Source organism: Otolemur garnettii, unplaced genomic scaffold (assembly GCF_000181295.1).
Source record: "Otolemur garnettii isolate 467f Iridium unplaced genomic scaffold, OtoGar3 scaffold00044, whole genome shotgun sequence".
Lineage (NCBI taxonomy): Eukaryota > Metazoa > Chordata > Mammalia > Primates > Galagidae > Otolemur > Otolemur garnettii.
In genome coordinates this window covers 7459046-7468139 of record NW_003852439.1, presented here as the reverse complement: position 1 = coordinate 7468139, position 9094 = coordinate 7459046, and the positions used below count along the sequence as shown (strand labels likewise).

The window sequence follows — 9094 nt, the reverse complement described above, 5'->3', positions numbered from 1 at the left end:
CCTCCCAAGTAGCTGGGACCACAGGCGCCCGCCACAACGCCCGGCTATTTTTTGGTTGCAGCCGTCATTGTTGTTTGGCAGGTCCGGGCTGGGGATTCAAACCTGCCACCTTAGGTGTACGTGGCTGGCGCCTTAGCCGGTTGAGCTATAGGCGCTGAGCCACAGGACAGGTTTTTTGAGGATGGTACAAGGCCTGTGTCCTTCTGCACCTCCCTCTACCTGCCTCAGGCCTGCCCTGCCCCAGCCCTCACAGGGATACAGAGTTTGTGCTTCCTCAGGCTGAGTCCATCCTCACCAGCCCCAGAGAAGGGGGAGGTCCACTTGGCATGAAACCAGACAGGCCTAGCTGGCCTGTGCCCACTTCCTGTGCCTGCAGGATAAAGGGCCCTAGTGAAAGAGCTGCAGCATCGTGGCCGAATCCCTGAGCCTCAGCCTCTATACCCCAAAGCTGGTATTGGGGTCCTCGTTGTCCTCTCCAGGCTTCTCCTGAGATGCTGTGGCTGCTCCTGGTCCTCCCCTGCCTGGGAGCCTCTGTGCCTAGGACCCCAGGCAAGTCTACCCCACTCGAATCCCTGGCTGCCCCAGGACCCCACCCTACCCTGGCTCATAGCCCTTCTTTGGGGTGGTGTGGGGGCCATCCACTTGCCAGTAGTTTCACCTGCTCCTGAGCAATAGGCAGACGCTTACTGGTCCCCTGATGGCCCTTCAATTTACTCCCCAGACCCTGGCTCAGGCCGCGAATTGGTGGACATCGTCGGGGGCTGTGATGTCATGGCCAGGAGGTACCCCTGGCAGGTCAGCCTGAGGTTCTACAGCATGAAGTCTGGCCTGTGGGAGCACTTCTGTGGAGGCTCCCTTGTGCACCCGCAGTGGGTGCTGACTGCTGCCCACTGTGTTGAGCCGTGAGTGGGGCTGCCCCGTCTTCTTGGCTGTTGGGGGTGGGAAAGGGGGTGTGTGGCTGTATGCAGGGTCCAGGGCTGTGAGGTAGGACTTCTGAGGGCCACTCCTCAGGATTCAGGAATCCTGGGCTTGGGGCATCTGGCCCAACTCCTTCTCTGAGGGTCTCTGGTCTCCTGTTTCTAGGGAGGAGCTGGAGGTTTGTGCCTTTAGAGTCCAAGTTGGGCAGCTGAAACTCTATGACCATGACCAGCTGACGAAGGTGGCTCAGATCATCCGCCATCCCCAGTACAATGACAGCCTGTCTGCTGCGGGGGGTGCAGACGTGGCCCTGCTGGAGCTGGAGGCCCCTGTGATGCTTTCGGAGCACGTGTACCCCGTGTCCCTGCCGCCTGCCTCCCTGAGGGTTCGCTCAGGGAAGATCTGCTGGGTGACCGGCTGGGGTGACATTGTGGATAGAAGTAGGTGTCAGGGAGGCTTGGTGGGGTTAGGGAGAAAAGTCTGGGGAAGCCACCTGGGTCCCTGGCAGTGCTTAGCAGGACTCCTTCCTCTGGGCATCTGGCAAGGTCCCTCTAGCTGCAGGTGGTAGGCAAGGTGAGGGTTTCCAGCAGCCACTGCATGGGTTTCCTGAGGTGACAGTGACAAGTGACCACAAACGAGGTGGGGGGTGCGGATGTGGACCCTCTTGACTCTGTCTGAGCACATGTACCCTGTGTCCCTGCTGCCTGCCTCCCTGAGGGTCCACTCAGGGAAGACCTGCTGGGTGACCGGCTGGGGTAACATTGTCGACAGAGTAGGTCTCAGGGAGGTTGGTGGGGATGAGTGGGAGTGGCTGGGTCTTTACAGGACATTATTTGCTCTCCTATCTTTTGGGAACCCTCTGTGGGCAAGGTGAATGTGGCTCCCAGGTTTTGGATAGAAGGGTTGTGGTATAGACATCAGGAATTGGGACTTGCCTGAGGCAGCCCCGGGCAGGCAGTGCATGTGTAGATCCAGCCCCCCTCGTCCCTCCTTCCACTCACACTACTGCAAGGTCCCGGGACTCCTCTGCTGCTGAAGTAGATTTTGTGGGAAGGTTTGTGAGTGGGGGGCTTTGGTCCATGGATGGCCAGATTCCAGCCACAGTGGGTGTGGGGAAACCCATCACAGGGTTGCCTAGGCAGATCCTAGGGTCAGGGCTCACGGTAGGAGCCCCCAGCTCCCTCTGTGTTGGGGACATTGGGATCCCCCCACCCACGACAGCCCTGTGTTCTCCCCCCAGCACCACTGCCCCCACCCTTCAAACTACAGGAGGTGGCTGTCCCCATTGTGGGGAATGAGGAATGTAACCAGCAGTATAAGAGCTACTTCAATGACTCCGACTCCGAGGAGATTATCAAAGAGGACATGCTGTGTGCCGGGAGGGAGGACAGGGACTCCTGCCAGGTGAGAGCCCAGCCTGCCCTGTCCCACTGTCCCCTCACAGACCATAAAACGGGGACCCATGTGCCCTATTGTCATGGGGCACATGGGAAGCATGGCTGAGTGACACTCTCCCTACAGGGTGACTCCGGGGGCCCCCTGGTGTGCAGGTGGAACTGCTCCTGGGTCCAGGTGGGGGTAGTGAGCTGGGGCATCTTGTGTGGTCATCGTGACTTCCCTGGGGTGTACGCCCGTGTGACAAGCTACATGTCCTGGATCCGCGAGTACGTCCCTCGGTTCCCTGGATCCTAGATGGGTTCCTGGTGAGGGAGTCCCCTGTCATCCCTGCTGGCCTCCTGCCCCTCTCCAGTCTCAGCTGTACCCTCCCTTTCTGCCTCTTCTCATCCTGTGAGCTTCTCAAGGCTCTGTCTGTCCGTCAGCTAGGGAGCCAAGGAGAGGAGGGGGCCTCCAGAGATGTGTCAAGAGTGGAAACAAAATCCAGAAATCCCAGATAATTACTTTTCATTAAACTGTGTGGGAAAACTGCTTCAGGTTTTGTGGTATGTGTCTGGGGTCACAGAACAGGTGGCCTGCTGGCTAGCTGGGTCCCTTACTCAATGCACGTGTCTGCCATGCTAAAGTGCTGTCCTGGGTCCTTGGCCTTATGGTTTCCGGCCCAGACTGGTCTGCTGCCCCTCCTTAAAGCCATCTCATGGGGCCCCCCTGGGCACTGCCCCTCCTGCCAGGGACTTTCTGGCCAGGAGAGTATGGACATGAGAGCAGAGGGTGCCTCATGGTGGCATCTGGTGCTGGAAGGCACTGTCCAGGGAGGAAACCACTGGTCCTGTTCTTTAGCCCCTCCACTCCAGGGCAGTGTTCCCAGCTGCCTCTGTAGACTTTCTTCTCCTTTTTTTGGCACAAACTTCTTGTGTTTGGATTTTAAAAGTTCTGTCCAACCTGTGCCACAAACATGCCCTATGGGTCTTGATTAAGGTGACCAGATTTTAACATTAGTAAAGCGGGACACCATTGACCAGGGGGAGGGGGGGTATTCTTAATTAAAAATTTGGTCTATATGGAGCAACAAAAATTTTCATAGAATGCAAAAATAGTATTGTAATATATATTTTTAATTTCAATATAAGTACAATTTACAAATATAATACATTAAAAAAATTATGTATAGGGTGGTACCTGTGGCTCAAAGGAGTAGGGTGCTGGCCCCATATGCCGAAGGTGGCAGGTTCAAACCCAGCCCTGGCCAAAAAAAAAAAATTATGTATAGTATTATTTTATTTTTTGGCATATTTCTCATTTGAGTGAATTTTTTTTAGTAGATTGCTGTCGTTGTTTAAAAGGTCATGAAATTTTTCATAAGAATTTGTTAAATTATATTTCACACATAAAATGGCTTTCAAAGTCTCAACACTTAATTGTGATTATTCTGATGTCCACACTTTATTTACCGTAGAAAAAATGTGTTCAGTCACAGCATTAGTTCCTGGTAAGGACAGTGCGTATCCCACAATTTTTAGTGCATTATTGTATGGAAGATGGTTTATTTCAAAATGATGAAATATTTCTAACCATTTGTTCTCTATTGTGATTTTTGCTGATGACCAAGATTTAACCTCTTCCTTATCAATGTTTTTTTAATAATGATACCTTGTAAATTGTAAGTGTCACTTTCAAGGCTGGTGCTAGACTGTTTGCTGCCACTATAAAATAAATAATACTAGTACTGTCTGCTAAATTCATGAAATAAATAAATAAATTACTTACCTAAATTATCTAAATAGCTGATTTGTTGACATCACTTGTTTAACTAGCACTAGCACGTGGTATGATGTGTATTGTCTGAGAGATAGTTACAAAATGTTTTTGTGGTTGCCAATGCCCCAAAATGTCATTGTTCATTAAGTCCAAACAATGGTGGTCGAATTCTAATTGACAATGTGAACTTTGATAAGCAGTTCTCAATAATCAGTTCTCAACAACTATTTGTTGTTATTAAATTTAACATTATAAAATTAACAAAAATAATATGAAACTCATATCCTGACGAAACAGCCACATGGCAGTGTTGGGACCAGAATGGCTGCTGAGAGACCACAACACACATGTAAAGACAAAAAGTGCTTTATTTTGCAAGCATATGCCTGGGCCACTCTTCCCTTCAGTGTGGTTGGAGGAAGGGCGACCCCCTAGTGAAGCGAGTTGAGGTTTTTAAAGCTCATAGAGGAATTTCATGGGGTGTTTTGTTAGGCCAGGCTGCTATTGGCTGAGCTGTTTATGGTTAGGGACCCTCTGAGGAGGGGGGGCTACTTGTTTGTTCCAGACAGTTTGGCTCCTTCTGAGCTAATTGTCCTTGCCTAGAAGACAGGGAGGGAACCAGTTTCCTTCTGATACCAATTCTACCTGGGGACCTTGCCCAGGAGGGGAGTAGGGAGTTTACATTAGCCTTTTCATTTCCATGAAGTTACATTAACATCTTCATTCCCAAATGGAGTTACTTTAACCTTTTCAGCACCCATTCTCCCGCTGTTCCCTAGCTTGTCGTGCATTCTTTCCAAAAATTGGGACTTTTTAAAAATGCCACAAGATGTGGGACAAATTGTTAAAAGTTGGGACTGTCCTGCCAAAAGCGGGACGTCTGGTCACCTTAGTCTTGATTTTCAAGGGCCTGTAGGAGCTGAGCCATCCATTGGGCTTCCACAACAATGACAGCACTGCTGGGAAGATGGTCCCCACCAGCACCTTGGGTTTTCTGGCTGTTTGTTATAGTAGCATGCCCTGGTGGTCACATAAGCCTACAGCATTTGGAGACTCAGGGTGATGACTGGGAGGAAGTGATGGCTGGGTTGGGATCCCTGGGCCTGCAGGAACTCATGGCTCAACTAGCTTCAGTGGAAAAGAACTCATTCTCTGTTCCAAGTTGGGCTCCCTGTATCTCAGGCTGTGTTGGCTTCATAGCATTTCCCACTAGTCAGGGTAGGGGCAGCCCCTGGGCTGTAGCATGCCCTGAGTTGATGGCTTGGGCTCCCCTTGTCTAATTAATCTATCTTTGAACTCTGAGCCCAGAGGTGGCCTCTGAGCATCAGAATAGAGGACTCTGGAAGGGGCCTTGGTGCTAGGGAAGGGCCCAGATAGCCACTCCACCCCACTTTCCACTTCCTGTGTCAGGTGGCACTGGGTTGCCCCTCACTAGCCTGTTCTTAGGCAGAGATCAGCTTTGCTCCACCACGCCCACCCATTAGTGCCAAAATGCCTCTTTCTGAGTTTGCGTAGCAATTGTAAAGTCCCAGGTGCTTATAAAGTTGGAGGCAGCTAGTGTTTCTGCCCAGAATCAGCCTCCTGGGGCCTCTATGGCCATTATCTTCCCTCTCCATGCCCTTCCCCTGCTCCCCAGGAGCCTGTGAGAAATCCCCTTTTCCCACTGTTGGTGGCTGCGTCCTTCAAATCTCATTCTCTGTCATGGTCTGAACATTTGTGTCCCTCCAAATTCATAGCTTGAAGCCCTAACACCCCTGTGATGGCATCGCAGAAGGTGGTCCTTTCAGCAGGTAATTAGAGATTAGTGCCCTTATAAACGGGGCCTCAGAGAGGCCTTGGAAAGCAGAAAGCTCACAGGTCCCTTTCAACATGTGAGGAGAGTCTGAGAAGGCACTGCTGGTGAACCTGCCTGTGCTGGCTCCCTGATCTTGGACCTCCAGGCTCCAGAGCCATTAGAAATGAATTCTTGTACTTTATAAGCCATCCAGCTGACTAGGGCACCCCCTATCCTGTGGGCCCAGGTCTCCTCCCAGGCCAGGGTGGAGATGTCTGCAGTCTTTGTCTGAGGACACTAGGGAGTTGGGGGAGGTGAGCTGGCTTCCCAGATGGGAGAGGAACATGTGAGGAAAGTGCCCACAGCACTCCTGCTATCGTCTGGGAGAGTGAGAGTGGCACAAAGGATCATGTATCCAGTGAAATGTCTAGAATAGGGAAACCAGTCGAGACAAAAAGAAGATTAGAGGTTGCCAGTGGGGACAGAGTGATGAAGATGGGAGGTGACAGCCACAGAATATGGGGTGGGTGTATTTAGTGGGTGATGAAAATGCTGTAAAATAGACCACGGTGATGGTTGCATGTCTCTGTGAATGTACTAGAATTTATGGAATTGTGTGTTTTTAAGTGGGTGTATGGCATACTATATGAACTCAATCTCAATAAAGATGTTAAAATAACCCAAATAAACATTAAAAAGAAAAGATGAGTGTTGTGGTGGGTGCTTGTAGTTCCAGCTACTCGAGAGGCTGAGGCAGGAGGATCGCTTGAGTCTGAGGTTGCTGTGAGCCGGGCTGATGTCACTGCACTCCAGCCTCATGTCCCAACTCTTTCCCAACTGCAAACACAACTCAAGGTCCTGGAGAAGCTGCCTGGACACAGGGCCCTCACAAGGCCCAGACAGCCTGGGTATCCTCCCTGTGCAAAGAGCCAGAGTGTGGGGCATGCCCTGGGGTCTTGGCAGGGTGTAGCCTCTACCTCCAGGCAATCACATCCTGGCTGGGTGCAGTCATGCACTTGGCTTAGCCAATGGAAAGGGACTGGCTGTGTGGGGAGTCAGGGACCCACAGAGGCCTGGGATCAGGGAATCACTGGCTGGGTGAGGAGTGCCTGGTGGCAGCAAGGACAGTACACACAGGTGGGGCAGGGGCAGTGAGGTTGGGGGGTATCTGATGCCTCACCTTCTAGGTTCAGTGGCAAGCAGGGACCTGTTCCTGGGCCAGGGACCTCTTGGGATCATGGTGATCTTCACCTGCCCCAGCACATGGCCCCTTGAGCTGACTGAGAAAGAAGCCCTTCCCCCAGGCCCAGGGTGCCTCATGCCTTGGGAAGAGGCGGGAATAGGGTGGTTCATGCAGCCTCCCTCCACTCTGGGTCCTGCCTGACTGTTCCCGCTGATGTATCCTGGCCCCATATCCCTCCCTTTTCTTGGCCTCCTGGACAGCTCAGCCAGGCTCTGGCTCTCCTGGGTAACTGGAGAGCTGGGGGCATGTCAGGTCCATGTAGAGACCCCCTCCTCTAGGGAGAGGCTATGGACCTGGGGCCCCGGCTGAAAAACCTGGGTCAGCCCTTTCTCATGAGGTCTCTGATACCTTGGATTCAGGTCCTTGTAGCAGCTCTCTGGAGCATGTCAGCAGCCTGGCCAGCCCAGGTGACTTGAGGTCTCCTGTCTTCACTGCATTATCACCCTTGAAATTGCCTGTATTCAGTGTAAATGCCCTCATGGTGGAAACACTGGGGCAAGAAGGGAAGTCCTCGTGGACCTGACATGTGTCTTCAGGAAGACATTGACAGACTGACTAGGGGCAGAGGGAGGCTCTGTCCGGCCTCCAGGGCCCCCCACCCCTGTCTCTGCTCCCATGAAGCCCTGCCAGCCCCTTTGCCCCTAGGCCTGGCCAGCTCCTGGGCACCTGACCCTGCTCTCTCCTCTGAAGAAGCTGTGGTCGATATTTGTGACCCTTCCTTGCCTGGGGGCTCCACGTTCTGTTCCCAGGTGAGTCCTTGCCTCCTCTAGTGCTCGCACTGTCCTAGAAGCCATCTGACTCAGGGTGTGGTGGGGTGGTGACCCCGCCTGGGAGTGGCCAGCTCACCCTGGGGCTAGGGGGGTCGCTGAGTGGAATAGGCCATGCTGAGCTACAGGCAGGGATGTGGGTCCCTTGTGGCACCTTGCTCTGCTTCCTCAGACCCTGGCCCAGGAACTGAGCTAGGGGACCGTGCTAGGCATCATGCCCCTGCCAGGAAGTGGCCCTGGCAGATCAGCCTGAGGACCTTCAACACAGACTGTGGCCAGTGTGAGGGCTCCCACATTCACCTGACACCTGCTGGGCAGCACAGTGAGTGGGAGACGGGGAGAGTGAGCAGGTGGCAAGGTGGGCTGGGTCTGGAGACCCATGCCAGGCTGCCTCAAGCTGTGGGAGGACACCCAGCTCTGAGTCCTAGATAGGTTCTGGCTGCTGTAGGGCTGGGTCCCTGCTCACCAGCCTCCCTGTGAAGTACCTGGTCCTCTTCCCCTCAGGGGCCCACGGGAGCCACAGAAATGCAGGGGCCAGACTGCACAAGTGAATCTCTGTGACCACAACCCACTGAGGAAGGTGGCTCAGATCATCCCACAGCCTCAGTTCAGCAGCAGCCTACCTGAGGTGGGAGGTGGACATTGCCCTGCTGAAGCTGGAGGCTCTGTGACACTGTCTGAATGTGTCCACTGGTCTCCCTTGCTCCTGTCCCCAGGATGAAGTGCCAAATGACCAGCTGGGGCACTGTGGGGGCCCACATAGGACCAGGGGACCTGGGGCAGGACACAGGTGGAGCACATGAGGAAGGCAGACTGGCCTTGAGGTCATGAGTGGGCCACGGGACCTCTGACCACCCACTCCCAGCCCAGCCCTGGGAGGTATCTTTAGAAGCCCTTGTTTAAAGCTTGACAATGCCTGTGGGAGCTAGACGCCATTTCTCAGTCTGCCATTAAGCACAGTGAGCTTGGAGAGTGGGATGGCACACCGGGATGCAGGGTGGCAACAATGTGGCATATAAGTGGTATTAAAGAAATAGGCTCCAGGGGTATTGGTGACATAGAAGAGGACATGGCCCTGAAGGTGTCAGGGAAAATACTCCAAGGAGGAGGTGCCTGAATAGGTTCTCCAAGGAGAGAGAGGGTGTCCCTTGGTGCAGGTGGGAAGGAGGGTGCCCACCGGCAGGTATAGGATAGGCCTGGGATGGGTGAGGGGTAGGTGGGTGCCAAACAAGAAATGCC

General features: G+C 53.3%; 1 protein-coding gene across 1 annotated transcript in view; it reads left to right on the top strand.

The window, feature by feature from the left end:
• LOC100941977 (mastin-like) overlaps positions 1 to 2643 on the top strand; it is a 19468-nt gene extending 16825 nt beyond the window's left edge. Inside the window, exons 2-5 of the mRNA XM_012805685.2 lie at positions 722 to 902; positions 1084 to 1358; positions 2159 to 2322; positions 2440 to 2643. Of these exons, the coding sequence (XP_012661139.1) occupies positions 722 to 902; positions 1084 to 1358; positions 2159 to 2322; positions 2440 to 2610 (791 nt within the window). The 3' untranslated portion in view covers positions 2611 to 2643. The remainder of the gene's footprint in view (positions 1 to 721; positions 903 to 1083; positions 1359 to 2158; positions 2323 to 2439) is intronic.
• Positions 2644 to 9094: the final 6451 nt, after the last annotated feature.